At 28.7% G+C, this 17,780-nt stretch overlaps 1 protein-coding gene and 1 long non-coding RNA gene across 3 annotated transcripts in view; both read right to left on the bottom strand.

Annotated features, from left to right (window-relative positions):
* Positions 1–6,178, bottom strand: part of LOC114929935 (uncharacterized) — a 95,667-nt gene extending 89,489 nt beyond the window's left edge. Inside the window, exon 1 of the long non-coding RNA XR_014926431.1 lies at positions 6,006–6,178. This is a non-coding gene — a long non-coding RNA (uncharacterized LOC114929935). The remainder of the gene's footprint in view (positions 1–6,005) is intronic.
* A 7,774-nt stretch (positions 6,179–13,952) lies between these two features.
* On the bottom strand, positions 13,953–16,653 carry LOC114929911 (PSME3-interacting protein). Of its 2 annotated transcripts, none has more exons than XM_085489665.1 (5): positions 16,266–16,653; positions 15,999–16,097; positions 15,539–15,755; positions 14,858–14,922; positions 13,953–14,736 (listed from the first exon to the last, which is right to left on the bottom strand). In XM_085489665.1, the coding sequence occupies exons 1-5, from the start codon at positions 16,360–16,362 to the stop codon at positions 14,396–14,398; spliced, it is 819 nt and encodes a 272-aa protein (XP_085345791.1). In that variant the 5' UTR covers positions 16,363–16,653; the 3' UTR covers positions 13,953–14,395. The 2 variants fall into 2 exon arrangements, with proteins under 2 accessions (XP_085345791.1, XP_029157457.2); XM_029301624.2 differs by having other exon boundaries at positions 14,858–14,925.
* Between the last annotated feature and the right edge of the window lie 1,127 nt (positions 16,654–17,780).

Raw genomic sequence — 17,780 nt, forward strand, 5'->3', positions numbered from 1 at the left:
CTCTTAGAATTTACCCTGAAAATCATCATAGTATTGAAATAATAGATAATAATAAAATTATTATTATCTATGACACTAAGATATAAAATATGATCGATTAATTTTACCATGTACATATTAATATTTTTTGTGTGTTAAATATTAATCAGAAAACTCTTAAATAAAATTCTTCCAATACTATATTGTCTCACGATTACTAGAATTTTATAAGAGTTTCTCTGATTAATATTATTATTTCCCACAATAAAAATCTTATTATGGTAGATTTCAATATCACTTCAGGGTAATCGTGATATTGACATCTACCATAATAAGATATAAAATACGTTCAATTAATTTTCCTATGTACATAATTAAAATATTAATATTTTTTATTGTGGAAAATAAGAAAATAATCGGAGAAACTCTTATATAAAATTCTAGTAATCGTGAGACAATATTAATATTGGAAGAATTTTATAAGAATTTCTCTGATAATATTTTCCACAATAAAAAAACATTAATATATACATAGTAAAATTAATATAAGATATATTTTATTGCGATAAATATTAATATTTTGATTATAGTAAATATTAATCCGAGAAACTCTTAAATAAAATTCTTCCAATATTATATTGTCCTACGATTACCATGATTTTCAGGATAAATTCCAAGAGAAAAAATTCTTTCCACGTGGAGATTCTAGAGAGCCAAGTTTCCGTCTCTCGCACTGCGAACGTCGTAATTTCTTCCGAATGTCATTTCTGCGTAATAGATACATACTTATGCTCATCATGAGCCGCCAGCAAAAACGCGCGCGCGTGTAAACGTATTTTCGTCCTCCCTTTTTCTCCTTTTCCCTTCCTTTTCCCCTCGCTCACCCGATATGGTCCTAGGTGTTTTCTGACCCTTATTTTTCTCCTCCTTCACCTCTTCTCTCTCTCGGCCGGCCCGTTATTTTATTTAACGCTCGCCCTCCTTTCGCGCGCGCGGTCTTCAATTTTTCGGTCCGTTTGTGGCCGCGAGTATATCTCGAACTTGTCCGGCATCGGGGTGAACATAAACGAACGATCAATAATCAACGAGCGAAAGCCGAGGCTCGACGTCGTAAATCAGAAACGTTTGTCTCTTGGATTTGCGGGCTCAAAGAGCTTCCAGATATATCTCCCGATCGAAACAAGCGCGATTCTCCGATCGAAATAATCATGGGGATGCAAATTGCAAAGTGTCCGTGCGCGAATCATTATAAGTCAACGTTACAATACGTGTACAGTTTTTTCTCTCGCGAGAGAATAAAAATTATACGTATGTTCTCGCTAACGTGAAGATTCAAGATAATTATTCAAAAGGTAAGTACTTTAGTCTTTTATTTTTTTTTTTTTTTAAATCATTTATTTGAGAACAATTAGAAATATTATTCAAGAGACACTTGGTCTTTTATTTTTTTACCGCGCTGAAAAAAAAATTAATAAATATTTATTTCTCAATACTGCCTAATAAATAATAATTCATTCGAGACAAATAAATTTTTTTCAAATCAATATTATTTTTTCCCAGTGCGTCCGATCAATAACACCGAACAGCAATTTAGGAATCGTAAGCACTTCATACGTATAGAGGCGCGTTCTCCACCGCGATGTGCCCAACAAAAAGATTTTTATTTACACGCGGGAAATTATATCGATAATGATACTTGCACAGTACACGGAAGTGACATTCTGCGTGTGTGTCGAAAAGGACTTTAATCCGAGCGTCAACAGAGGCATTACCGCGCATCGATAGCCTCGGCTCTCTCTCTCTCTCTCTCTCTCTCCCTGTCTCTCCCTCTTTCTCTCTCACCCTGCCCATCCCTTCATATTCCCACCTCAGTTCCCTTTAACCCCGACCATTGGCTACGGGTATGGAGCCTAGCGAGCGAAGCGAGGAGTTGGCGTCCCCAGCTCGCTCGCCTCATGCGATATTCATGGTTCATTATCATAGCGAATCATGGCCCATCAGCTTTTGATTGTCCGCCAGCGTTGTTAGTCCTAACTAATGCGACTGCAGTGACCACGATGGCGAGGATGGCCGGAATGTTGTATTAGAGGATAAGCGTCATCTTTCCTTCACGATTACACCGGCAATGGGCGGTTTCGTAACGACCGGCGCTTGTGCGGCGACGCACGAACATTTCTTTGAATATCACTAAATATCGACGTCTTTTTCAATAAACGAAATACTAAATTGCCTGTACACTGGAACAAAAATTTCTTAACTCGACGAAAATTTTCAATATCAGTACACGTTTTGTTAGATTAAATATGTTATATTTAATTCAAATATTTTTATATGTTCAATTACCAAAATAATATTTAGTTGAAAGGTTTAGTCAAGTTAACAAATTTTTTTCAGTGTGTTAATAATTATAATATTAGAGTTAAAGTGCGGCGACGCACGAACATTTCTTTGAATATCACTAAATATCGACGTCTTTTTCAATAAACGAAATACTAAATTGCATGTACACTGGAACAAAAATTTCTTAACTCGACGAAAACTTTTAATCAGTACACGTTTTGTTAAATTAAATATGTTATATTTAATTCAAATATTTTTATATGTTCAATTACCAAAAGAATATTTAGTTGAATATCACTAAATATCAACGTCTTTTTCAATAAACGAAATACTAAATTGCCTGTACACTGGAATAAAAATTTCTTAACTCGACAAAAACTTTCAATATCAGTACACGTTTTGTTAGATTAAATATGTTATATTTAATTCAAATATTTTTATATGTTCAATTACCAAAAGAATATTTAGTTGAATATCACTAAATATCGACGTCTTTTTCAATAAACGAAATACTAAATTGCCTGTACACTGGAACAAAAATTTCTTAACTCGACGAAAACTTTCAATCAGTACACGTTTTGTTAGATTAAATATGTTATAATTAATTCAAATATTTTTATATGTTCAATTACCAAAATAATATTTAGTTGAAAGGTTTAGTCAAGTTAACAAATTTTTTTCAGTGCGTTAATAATTATAATATTAGAGTTAAAGTGCAGCGACGCACAACGCCGAAAATGTCTTTGAATCACTAAATATCGGCGTCCTTTTCAATAAACGATACTAAATTCCCTGTACACTGGAACAGAAATTTCTCTACTTGACTAAACCTTTCAACTAAATTGCTATTTTGTTTATTAAACACTATCAGTATATTTATTTCTTAATAATGCCTCATAAATCATTTATTTGAGACAAATAAATGTTTTTCAAGATAATTATTCAAGAGATCCTTAGTCTTTTATTTTTTTACCACACTGAAGAAATTAATAAATTAATAAATATTTATTTCAATACTGCCTAATAAATCATTTATTCAAAATATATAGTTTTATTAGATTAAATGTTATATTTAATTTAAATATGTTCAATTACGAAAATAATATTTAGTTGAAAGGTTCAGACAAGTCAATAAATTTTTTTCAGTGCATTAATAATATTAGAGTTAAAGTGCGGCGACGCACACAACGCCAAAAATTTCTTTGAATAACTAAATATCGACGTCCTTTTTAATAAACAATACTAAATTGCCTGTACACTGGAACAAAAATTTCTTAACTCGACGAAAACTTTCGACTAAATTGCTATTTTGTTTATTGAACATATCAGTATATTAGATTAAATATGTTATATTTAATTTAAATATTTTTACATGTTCAATTATCACAATAATATTTAGTTGAAAGGTTTAGTCAAGTTGACACATTTTTTTCAGTGCATTAAATATATCAGAGTTAAAGCAATTGTTTAAGACTGGCTGGAAAAAATGTAATTCGCGTTTACCCTCTCTTAACCCTTTGTTAACTTGACTAAAACTTTCAATTAAATTACTATTTTGTTAATTGAACATATATTAGGATTTACATAAATCAAATATACGTTTTGTTAGATTTAATATGTTATATTTAAAATTTAAATATTTTTATACGTTCAATTAAATAATGTTTAGTTGAAAGGTTTGGTCAAGTTAACAAATTTTTTTCAATATATGTATTAAATATATTAGAGTTAAAACAATTGTTTAAGAATGACTGGAAAAAATAAAATTTGCACGTTTATCCTCTCTTAGCGAGAAACTGCGAGAATTATGTGTGTTTCATTTTCTATATTGATTAATTTACATAAGTTATAAACGTTATGAGATTCTTTGAATTGAATAACTTTTTATATAAATATTGAAATTAGAATACTTCTTTTATTCAAAAGAGGTGCAAAGAGTATGAAACGAAATTAAAAAGTCTATTGAGGCTATAATGATAATTTATTGTTTTTTTTTTCATTCTCTGCTCTATTGAAAAACTCATATATACATAACTTGAGGAAAATTCACTACATCAAGACTGAATTTTTCAAAGCAGTTTGTTAATTTAGTATTTCGAATGTTGGGATGATACGGTTAGAACTGAGAGAAATAAAAGTAACGAAGAAAAATGTTGCATTTTTAACTGGAGTGTTGCAACGAAATCTTCATGGAAGACTAGAATACGAAGTGCATCTATTTCCATATTCGCTGTCCTAATATAAATATTAATAGGGGCCTCGTAATGTGTTGTATGGTCTGCCAAGGATAAGTTGGCTTATTTATAATTCGATAAAGGCGTTGACTAAAGTAAAAAAGAAACTTTATCTTCTTTAAAATAATTTATTCACGACTCTCTATTATGCGAGTAATTCAATCTCTCTTGATATTCTGTTTCAGTGTATAGACCCGTTCTCCATATAAGATATATACAGGATAAACTCTTAGAGACTTGCGCGTATGGTACACTTTATTGCAAAATATCAAATACTATTCAAATTTATTTCATTTAACTGGCTGCTTCTGGAGAGCTCTCCTTCGTATATTTTTATATATTCTTTGTTTTATCAAACTACACTGTAAAAAATTTTGTTAACTTGACTAAACCTTTCAACTAAATCACTCTTTTGTTAATTGAACATATATTAGTATTTAAATCAAATATACGTTTTGTTAGATTTAATACGTCACATTTAATTTAAATATTTTTACATGTTTAATTAACAAAATAATATTTAGTTGAAAGGTTTAGTCAAGTTAACAAATTTTTTATGGAGTATTTTTTATTTTGTCAAAGTACCTAAATAGCTTTGTTGTGTAAATTTATGTATATATTTAATTTTGTATCTTATATAATTCGATTGTGCAAAGTAATTGCATTTTTTCAAAGTAATTTTTTTTTCTGCTACGGTATAAAAATTGTATGAAAAAAATTACACGTCAAACGCGCGCGGTTAAAAAAATATCGCCATAAACGTCAGGAGCGACCGCGGAATATCTTGATATCTGCATTTGACTTAACAAAATCTGCGGTCGAATAAATGCGTGCAAATAAATGTCAATGTAATAAGAACTAAATCTTTTGTTTACTTAACTGTTACAAATATATAATTTTGAACAAAATACAAAATATTTAGTTTTTATTACATTGATGTAATAAGAATTAAATATTTTGTTTAATTGTTACAAAATTATAATTTTAAACAAAATACAAAATATTTAGTTTTTATTACATTGATGTAATAAGAACTAAATATTTTGTTTAACTGTTACAAAATTATAATTTTAAATATTTTGTTCTTATTACATTGATGTAATGAGAACTAAATATTTTGTTACAAAATTATAATTTTAAACAAAATACAAAATATTTCGTTCTTATTACATTGATGTAATAAAAACTAAATATTTTGTTTAACTGTTACAAAATTATAATTTTAAACAAAATACAAAATATTTAATTCTTATTACATTGATGTAATGAGAACTAAATATTTTGTTACAAAATTATAATTTTAAACAAAATACAAAATATTTCGTTCTTATTACATTGACATTTATTCGCACGTGTTCGACCGCAGATTTTAAGTGAAATAATTTTTTTTTGTGCGTGTGAGATGAATGATTTTAAGAAATTCTTGTAAACGAGAGAAACCATTTTGCATACATCATCGCCGATGTACCGTGTGAAGTCGTTTGATTAGACAGCCTAACTAAGTTGGCACGCCGGGCGAACGGCAAACGGCCTTTTCCTCTCTGCCTCCCATCACTGCACCTTGACTCCTGCTCGACCACAGTTTCCCATTAAGTATTCACGTTGACCCCAATTTGCGTGCAAGGAGTGTTCTAGGAAACGGAAAGCACGATGGCATGCAGATACGGAAAAATAATTTTGCGCGAAAGCTTTCCGGAAAACCATTTTTATATCCACTATTATATGCGATAGATATCGAAATATATATATCAGTATTTCATTATCAGAGATTTGTTTTGCGATCATTAGCTGGTAAACCGAGAGAAAAATATTGTGTCAAAGACATAGTGGCTAAATCGACCGGAGCATTGCATCGTAACCATTTGATTATTTATTCAAAGACTTTCAAACTTTTCGTTCTCATTTGCATTCTTTTTTTGCACTCGTATTAATCTTATTATTGTTTTTTTTTTAATTGCTTGAATATTTAATTCTTTATCAGTCATTACAATATATATAGTGTATACTGAAATATATTAATTTGATATTTAATTAATATATTTACACATTTTTTAAAAATAAATTTAGTTTTAATTAATTCTAATTTCTTTGCGCATAAAGCATAAAAGTTACTTATATTATCAACAAGATATAGATATGTTTAAAAAATTGTGTTTTAACTGAATATGTTGTAATCTTCATATGATTATATATATGATTGTAACATTGATTTTTTCGCATATTTTACCGACATACATAATAAAACTTATATTTTGTAAAAATCTAAGTATGCTGATAAAACATGTGAAAAAATCGATATTATAATCGCATGTGTAATTATATAAAGATTATAACATATTTAATTAAAACACAATTTTTTAAATATACAGTAGACAAATTAAAAAAAAATATAGAATAATAATAGATAATGATAATGATACACTGTAAAAAATATGTAAAATTACATAAATAATAAATATAAAATAACAATATAAATAATAAAATTATACAATTTTCATTATTTATCGCGTAATTTTACATTTACTATTTATGTAATTTTACATATTTTTACGTAATATATTACATATTTTTTTACAATGTAGAAATAAATATTTACGAGTATGGAGCTTTCTTCGCTATATATAATGGAATTTCTCTTCAAAAGTACTAACACGTACATCAAATGTATCTCATAATCGCGATTACGCGTGAAGTATTAAACTATTTTAATGCAATCAAAGGGTCAACCCCGTTTCACAACCCATTGCCCGTTCCCATTATAAATGTCTTTCGAGTGCTAAATCGAGTGGGATCAGCTCGTGAAATCCCAACACTTTGAGACCCTCTTAAATCGGCCTAAAAGTATTGTGTCGCAAACACTGCTTTGTTGTATACGCAATGAAAAATATCATTATTGTTCAACAGTGCTATTATATGAGTTATATATAATAACAAGATATCGCAAGTGTTTCTAATTTATTTAATAAAATATTTTTGATAATTATAAAATAAAATCGATATATGTATCAACCCTTTTTCAAATTTATCGACATATTTTTCTTTTATGAAAAGTTTGAAAAGTCTCGTAATAAGTAATGTCAAATTAAATGTATACCAATAATTATAGTTTTCGATTTTAGTTTTCGACTCATCAAGGAAAGTTATAAAAAATAATATGAAAAAATGACATCACTAATTTTTAAATTACTAAAAAAAAAATTCAATTTTTTTGAAAACAAAATTACCTACAATTATAATCAAGCTGAGATTTGATTTTTGTACGAGACTAATGTCTGAAGAGACATTTGAGGATACATTATCGATAAACTCACGATAAATTTTGCAAAACATCGTCGGGAAGATCCTAAAGAAGAACAATGACGAATATTAAAAATAACACAGACGTCTAGAGATATCAAGATTGATTAAAACTATTATCTCAAGAAAAGAAAAAATTTTACAAATAGCTGACCCATTTTTTCATATAAAATTATTTAGTTCTGGTTGTATTAATAATACACCGAATCATTCTTACATTTTCTACTTATAATAAAAACTCGACACGTTTTTAGCATTTCGTTTATTGTTAAAAGTACCGAGTTATTGCGGTAATAATAAAATGAAGCTTAATATCTCTCTTCTACTTTCCCGAGATAATATAAATCTAATAAATGTTGATGTCTCAGACATCAAAATCGGGCAGTGTTATTTTTGATACTCATCTCTCATCGTCTCTCGTCTTTCCTTAGGAAGAGCGTCGGCGGCGCTTCTTCGCGAAATCCATCGTGAATTTGCCGATAGCGTGTCCCAGAAATACGAAAATCAAGTCTCGTCGTGCAGCTTGATTTCGATCGCAGGTAGACACACACAGGATGTGACAAGCACGAGAGCCGGGGGCATGTACAGCCAATCAGTGGTTTTTCCTAGACTGGCTGTCATTCAGTCAGCCAAGTGGAAGGACAGGAACGGCTTGTGGTTCGGCTTTCGCATTATTCATTATGCAGCTCACAACACGCCGTCACCTGCCACCGCAGTCCTGTATACACAGCCAGGTCAGGATTGACCACACATGCGCTACTGCAAGCACACACACACAGATATGCAATCGGCAAGAATGTGTGTGTGCGCGTGTCTAAGCCTATATGATAAAAATAATCGTGTCTTTATACAACGAATTATAGCTGCGTGTGTTATATCGCTAAGATACGTTCCAAGTTGCAGCGATCTCGAGGTATCATCAAATATTATTGCCTGGAAACTCATCAAGTGTTCGCTTTTCGATCGTCGTTATAGATATTTATCACACCGAACAAAAATTTTGTTAATTCTTAGAAGTATTTATTTCAACACTGTCAAATAAATCATTTATTTGAAACTAATAGTATTGATTTGATACGAACAATATTTATTTATAGAAGAAAATTCTTTTCTAAACAAATAAATATTTCTTTGTAAATATATATTTTATCACACTGAAAAAAATTTAGTTAATTCTTAGAAGTATTTATTTCAACACTGTCAAATAAATGATTTATTTGAAACTAATAATATTGATTTGATATGAAAAATATTTACTTATGGAAGAAAATCCTTTTCTAAACAAATAAATATTTATTTGTTTCAAATAAATAATTTATTGAACAGTATGGAACTAAATATGTATTAATTTCGTAATTTTCTTCAGTGCACTGAAAAAAAATTTGTTGACTTGACTAAACCTTTCAACTAAATTACTATTTGTTCATTGAACATATATTACACGGAAAGAATTTTTTCTTAGAATTTACCCTGTAAATCATGGTAATTATGGGGCAATATAATAGAAGAATTTTATAAGTTTCTTTAATTAATATTTACCGCAATAAAAAATATTAATATATATTAATATATTTTTTATTGTGGCAAATATTAATCAAAGAAACTCTCATAAAATTCTTCTTATATTATATTATCTCATAATTACCAGGGTAAATTCTGAAAGAAAATTCTCTTTGTGTAGTATTTAAATCAAATATACGTTTTGTTAGATTTAATGTTACATTTAATTTAAATTTTTTATGTTTAATTGACAAAATAATATTTAGTTGAAAGGTTTAGTCAAATAACCAAATTTTTTTTCAGTGTAGCATCATTATTTTTCAAGACAAATAATTTTTTTTCGTTAAAAATGGATCGAGTTGCTTGGTATTGTTTTATATAAAAAGATTTTAAATATTTATATTTAATAAATGAGCTAATTAACTAGATATATATGACTCTGTCTTTTATAGATTGATAGAAAACGAATAAATTGAATAATGTATTGTATCGACGCATGCTTCATCAATATATGTAATTAATCAATGTATTCTTACGTCAATCAATATATATTTCATATTATTTCATGTGTAAAAAGTATATATATACGAAATATCTATCATGTACATAGTAAAATTAATCGATATTTCATATCTTATTGCGATATTAATATTTATTGAGATGAATATTAATCAAAGAACTCTTATAAAATTCTTCTAATATTATACATATATTGTTCCATAATTACCATGATTTTCAGAGTAAATTCTATATAAGGGAAAATTGTGTGTTTGTATATTTAATAAAATAAGCTATTAAACTATGATTCTTTTTTATAGAATGACAGAAAACGAATAAATTGAATAATGCATATATTGTCTCGATGCATGCTTTATCAATACGTAATTAATCAATATATTCTTACATCAATCAATATATCTCATATATTATTTCACATGCCAAAAGTATGTACATGCATCTATACTTATAAAAAATATAAATATATTTTCCAAAATATTAATATTTTATTTACATGAAAAATGTCTAAGTGTCAAATTATATGTCGCACTTTTTTCACGCCCAGCATAAATAAAGCAACGCGACAGCTCCCACTGAATCTATCAGATTCGCAAGTGCACGGTTCGTAACAAAAACTAATACGTTAAGATCACAGTTACGATACACAGAAATGACTCGGATCAGAAACTCTATGGTTCTGTTGAGTGACAGCGCCCCATCCATATACAGGCAATATGTTTATACTAGACTGATAATGAATTCATGCTGTGCGTATAGGGCCAAGCTACTTGCGAACAGGTTGCAAGAGCATTACGGATCGGCTCGCACAGATGCTCTTTTGTCGGCAGATGAGTGCGAGCCCAAGGGATGACGCTGGATGATATCAGATCTGTCGGATCGATATAAGAATCAGGGGAATCGGGGTATGTACACACACATGTACGCATATTTTCCACACGCGTTGTCGCGTGAGCGTGTGCGAGACGCAGCCGGGATATCCCACGGGTCCCAATGGGAAACCATCCACGGGGCTTAATGACAATTCTGGCTATTCTATATCGCTCAAACGCTCGTTTGCGCTCGTTTGTATGTATGACTATTGATGCTTAAGTATACGTACGCTGAAAAAAAATTTTGTTAATTCTTACAAGTGTTTATTTCAATACTGGCAAATAAATCATTTGTTTGACACTAATAATATTTATTTGATATAAGAAAATCCTTTTCGAAACAAATAAATATATATTTATATTTAAATATATAAATATATAAAAAATATATATAAATTTCAATACTATCAAACCAATCATTTATTTGACACTAATAATATTTATTTGATATAAGAAAATCCTTTTCAAAACAAATAAATATATATTTAAATATATAAATATATAAAAAATATATTAAATATATAAATATATATTTGTTGTACTGTCAAATCAATGATTTATTTGACAGTATTGAACTAAATATGTATTAATTTAGTCATTTTTTTTCAGTGTACAACAAAAAAGAGGACAGTGTTCACAAAGTGAATTTATTTATTGAGTGTACAACAAAAAGAGGACAGTTTTCACTTTGAAAACAACGCGAGAGAATTTTTATATGCAATTTATTATCCTTCGGCAGGAATAATAATACTTTCAATAAATATAGTAAATGAAAATTAAATGAATACAATACATTGAAAAAAAATTAGTTACTTGATTAAACCTTCCTACTAAATATTACTTTGTTAATTGAACATATAAAAATATTTAAATTAAATATAACATATTTAATCTAACAAAACGTATATTTGAATACTAATAATGTATATTTAAATACTAATATATGTTCAATTAACAAAATAGTGGTTTAGTTGAAAGATTCAGTCAAGTTAACAAATTTTTTTCAATGTACAGACTTTGCAAAAATCGGAGCATGTCTCAAAGCAAAAAAGTTTTTTGAAATATGATAATGTTTCGAAACATTAATAACTCTAACTTTTATTTTCATAATATGAAAATATCGAGCAATAGATACAAACATGTGAGCACAAAACAGTGAATTGACTTTTGTTTAAAAAAGATTTAATAACTGTTTATCAAAGTTAATTAAAGAGGAAGTTCAAACACATTAAAATACATAAGTGAATAATAATAGAAAAAGAATGCAACCAGAAAAAATTGTGAACGTAGCATATAAAAATATTTGCAGATAGCTATGTATGCTCTTTTTATATACATACATACATAATTGATATATATAAAAAATGTGTAATAATTGTTGGTAAAATGTTATTACAGATCTCCTACATAGCTCCTCAGATAAAAAAGCTTTTACTCGAGCTTTCATGTTCAATAGATACACATTTTGACTTTGATAAATTTGATAAAGCCGACTGTCAATAGGTACTTACCAGCTTGGCTTTTTATCAATTAAGCAGCATCAAGGAAATAAACCAAGACAAAAACATAGACAAATATAAATACAATCTAAAGGCAACAAACAATATTTTAGGATATATATAAAAGGATAAAAAGGGTGAAAAAATTTATAATCGTTATACAATATTTTTATTAAATTTTTATTTTTCTTTTTTTTTATTTTTTATTTATTTATTTATTTTCTTTTTTGCCAAAGAAAAGCAAATATCGTTGCAGCTAATCAATCGCAACAATATATAGACTTACTTGATCGTTTCCGCTGCAGTTCGGCCAGAAAATCCCTCGAAAACTTGCGAAGATCTCGGAGTCCTCAGGACGAAGATGCAACTTAACCTCCAACGTTGCTGTTACCGATTACGAGTGTCCTGTCAATGTATTATCTGCGCACACAATATTTCACACGTGTTATTTATAATATAGTCAGATGTGCGATATTTCGCGGGAGACACCGCGATCACTTTTTACGCGCGTAAACTTTTCGGACGACAAAATAATCGCGGGAATGCGCAGAACTGCAGGACGACTCGACACGAATCAACACTCGATACGCGCAAACATGGCGGACCTATCGATAAGCGAAATTGCGATTCTCGAAGTATCGAACCCGGCAAACTTCGCGCGGTTGATGTAGAGAATAAAAATTCGAAGTACTTTGATACGAAAAATTTATGACATTTGACACACATACATATATATATATATAGCACATCAACTATTACAGACGCATTAATTAGTGCAATTAAGCACAGACACGCGATTACCTGGCAATCTCGTTGCATTTTTCGATGCATCTCGACGAGGAGGTTGAATGTACGCGTTCAGAGAGTTTCGATCGATTCACGACGAACGGAACCGGAACCGCGGATAATAATAACGATAATTATATTGCGACTGTTAATGAATTACGATACGACACACTCCCGTATGAAATTCGCTTTCGGACTACACAGAATCACGAAAAATGCGCAGGACGACGCGACACGCGAGCGAACGACGTGATGAGTTGCGCGCAAAATGGCGGATCTATCGAGAAGCGATATGCGAGTCAAGTATCGAGACGCGCGAAAATTCGAAATAAAAAATTTTAAATATATATAAATATAATACATATATTTAAATATATATATAAATATATATATATATATATATATATAATGTATATATATATATATATATATATATATATATATATATATTTAAATATATATAATACATATACACATGTAGCACCTAAATTATTACAGATGATTTAATTAGCGTAATTAATTACAGACACACGATTACCTGTAATTTTGTTGCATTTTTTAAATGCATTTAATCACTCAAAGCGACAAACGTCATGTACAATAAAACTTTATAAAAATATTAATATTTCTAAAATGCCCTAATTAATAACACAAATAGTTAGAAATATTGAGATTAATTATAGGGTAAAGATATGCAAATATCTGACAATAATTATGTCTTCTCGTTTTCAATTTTAGTGGAAAGATATATGTGTAGAGAATTTTAAATTATTATTTATTTATATTTATTAATAGCGACATCAAGATTTAACAATATAATGATTTTTAAAATTGTTCCAACTGTAATAAGCATAATAATAAATATAATTTGATATATTTTAGGGAAAAAATATCAATATGGTCAAAATAGCGAATAAAAGCGAAAAGAATACATGAGAGTTATTATTTATTTCATTGACAAATCACCATATTCCATCTTACACAAATACTCCTATGCTACACTTGAATTGTATATACATTAAAATTTGACATTCTGATGAAATGCTTAATCAAGATTAACACTTGTGTGAAATACTTAAATTGATTATAAAATTATTAAATATAGTTTGACAGATTATGTGTCTAATTTTTATAATATATTCACGTGGAAATATATTCACGCAATTAAAATACAATAACATAATAATTTTTTCTATATTCACAAACATTACCTTCAATATATGCATGCATACATACATATATGCATATTTATATACATACATACATATACATACATACATATACATACATACATACATACATGTATGTATGTATGTATATATACATATATGCATAAATGTGTATGTGATGTTTATTTGTGCACATATGATATTCAGCTTTTTTCCTTTTCTTTCAATGTTTTTATTTTTCGGCCTAACATATCGTATATAGATGGATTTGGTTCAGTTTCTTGGTCTGTGTCAGAACTGCAATCACTGTCACTAGAATTATCATATGTTCCAAGACCGGGTAAGATGCCGATACATTTGAGTCCAGTATATTCGTTATTTTTATTATCTTGATTTAATATATTTTTATCGTTTTGTTTATCTGACTCAAGATTAGAAGTATCAGTTACTGGCTTGCTAGATACATGCAGTTCTTTCTTTTTTGGAGTATCATCTGTATCATCGGATGAGGGCAACTTTCTTTTAATTCCTTTAAGTGCTTCGCCTGTACAAATAATTTATACACATTATAGGAAATAATATATTATATATATATATATATATATATATATATATATATATATATATATTAGAAGTAATGTACATAATATTTTTAGAATTTTTACCTTGTTTTTGCTTGTCAGATCGTTTTAACACTACACCTGCAGGCAGCTTTAATTGTGAAGAACGGCTACTAACAAAAAAGTTTAAATTGAATGTTCCATTCACTGTTATTATTAAATTATTCAAGAATTATTAAGATTAAAATTATAGCTTAACAAAGTCACATAATATATGCACTACAATTTCTAAGATGAAGATTATTTTAAACCTTATATAGTTAAAATTACATGTTTTATTCACTGTTATTAAATTATTAAATTATTCAAGAATTATTAGATTAAAATTATAATTTAGAAGTTACAGAGTAAATTACTCAAAAATTATTAGATTAAAATTGTAACTTCAAAGTTACATAGTATATGCACTACAATTTCTAAGATAAAGATTATTTTACAACTTATATAATTAAAATTGCATGTTCCATTCACTGTTATTAAATTATTCAAGAATTATTAGATTAAAATTATAACTTTGAAGTTACTAGTATATGCACTATAATTTCTAAGATAAAGATTATTTTAAAACTTATATAGTTAAAATTGCATGTTCCATTGACTGTTATTATTAAATTATTCAGGAATTATTAGATTAAAATCATAACTTAGAAGTTACAGAGAATATATGTTATAATTTCTAAGATAAAGATTATCTTAAAGCTTATATTTGATGATATAATAAAATACCTTCCACAAACATTTTTACTACTGACGGGTGGGTTCTTCAATTCTTGTTTCAACTTTTCATTTAAATTCTGTTCTTGAAGCGAAGCAACTGCAGCTTTAAAATCACGCATTTCTTTTTCTTCCTCAAGATTTTTTTTACGTTCCTCTTCAATTTTAGTTCTATCCACCAAATCCAAAAATTCGACTTCATCATCGTCTAATCCTTTGATCATATTTTCTGAAAAAGTATTTAGATTGTTTAAATATGTAATACTGAAGAATAAATCTCAGAATATTTGAAAATTTGTCTATCGTACTAACATACTATTATAAATCCTTAACAACAAACTGTTTATTGTAGTAGACAGAATGATTAATTTTCAATATTAATAATGAATTAATTCGTTAACAAGTGCTTCTTACTAGAGCATTATACGACACTCCATAATTAAAACAAACTTGATGTTATTTCTCCACTTACTTAATTTATGCGCTTCCTCATACTCCATGTCTCTTTTATTCTTCTGTTCCTGTAATCTCTCATATAATGATCTAGGATCATAAGGCTCATCTGGAGCTTCTGTAAACCGTAATGCACATGAACATACTTTCCAAACATTCGTTAAGACTCGAGATTGTTAAATTTAATAGTTATTAAAGTAGCATATATACAATACTTTCAACATCTACAGATAGGATTGCAAAAGAATTATGTACTGTGTAAAATATGAACAAAACATGGACTAACCTAAAGGTTCATCAGCAGTTCGCACACGATCCCATTCTTCTTGTCGAATTCGTCGTTGTTCGGCAAGTTCGGCCTCTGATATGAAGCCCGAGCTCATTTTCACTGTTTATAAATACTTTTTTCTATGCGAAGCCCAGAGAACAATACACGTACAAATATTTTTTGTACACCTGACGAAGATGTACAACACTTCAATGGAAGAATTTAAATGACACGTATGTTACAACGCGTTGTATACATCCTCTTAAATAAAGATTTCAAGTGATTCAAAACATTTTCTGCATAACAATCACTCCGTAATATTGTGAGAGATCCAAAAATTTATTGCGACCTGACAGCGTCACAATAAGAAATGTAAATTACATATGAAGAAGCTCAAGCTGCATGGATTTATTTGCCTGCCATCTATATACACTTCAGAAGGTGGAATTAATATATCAAAATAATTTTTCAACTATTGGTAAAATTACTGTATGATTATGATTCGTGTATGTCTCCAAATTAATTTTTCATAAATATATATACACAAGTGTTCATGTTTCATTTTTTATGACACCGTGGGATCATTTAAGATCCCAACATAAAATACTTTCTCATTAGTAGGATATTACCCCCATAGCAAAATACCAGTGATATCACAGTGATATCACAGTGATATATGCTCTGGATGTCATAGCAATGTGCGAATGTCCGCTTTGTCACAATGTGATGTCACAATATATCATTGTGACATTACACTTGTTTGTCACAAAGTGTGATGTCACAATGATATCATTGTGACATCACATTGTGACAAAGCGGACATTCGCACATTGCTATGACATCCAGAGCATATCACTGTGATATCACTGGTTTTTTTGCTATGGGGGTATATTTTTATGGTTATTTATTTGATTAAATAAAAAAATGAAATACACTCTTCCGAAAGACATCAATCAATCATATCAGTCATTTATTGATATGTTGTTAATAATTACATAACTTTCCTAAAATTACTATAAGACAATAAAATTAATTAACATTATAGTTTTTACACTTCTTTGAGTCATTTTTGATCCCACGATATTATGTTAAAATCTATTATTTAACTAATATAATAATAATAATAATAATAATAATAATTAGAATTAACTAGTTGCATGTTTTTCTGCTTTTGCTGTTCGTTCAATTAAACTTCATCAATAACAATTAACAAACTGCTGCAACAGTATGCTGTACATGAAATGGTATCTCTCATCAAATAATGATAACGAACAGCACAGGCAGCAAAGCAGAAGAACATGCAACTATAGTTGACTCTAATTATTTCCAGACATATATTTCAGCAGATTGTCTGCATAATGACAACTTTCAATTCTGTTGCGCTGCTATACATATCCTTTTCATGTACAAAAATTACAGTGACAAAAGTTATGTTACGTGATCATTTTGTCGCTCAAACAATCGGTTTCGGCGGCTCGTGAAAAGGCACCTTTATATTTCCGACAAAATATAAGCATATTTTCGCAATTTTTG

This window comes from Nylanderia fulva, unplaced genomic scaffold (genome assembly GCF_048542155.1).
Source record: "Nylanderia fulva isolate GAGA-0341 unplaced genomic scaffold, ASM4854215v1 Scaffold9, whole genome shotgun sequence".
In the NCBI taxonomy this organism is placed as follows: domain Eukaryota; kingdom Metazoa; phylum Arthropoda; class Insecta; order Hymenoptera; family Formicidae; genus Nylanderia; species Nylanderia fulva.

Excerpts from the sequence above, each read along its gene's own strand:
- LOC114929911 (XM_029301624.2), bottom strand. The coding sequence starts at position 16,362 with ATGAGCTCGGGCTTCATATCAGAGGCCGAACTTGCCGAACAACGACGA. Across the intron at positions 16,098-16,265 it reads AACTGCTGATGAACCTTTAG|AAGCTCCAGATGAGCCTTAT; the intron begins GTTAGTCCATGT and ends TACGGTTTACAG. Across the intron at positions 14,737-14,857 it reads ATCTGACAAGCAAAAACAAG|GCGAAGCACTTAAAGGAATT; the intron begins GTAAAAATTCTA and ends TTATTTGTACAG.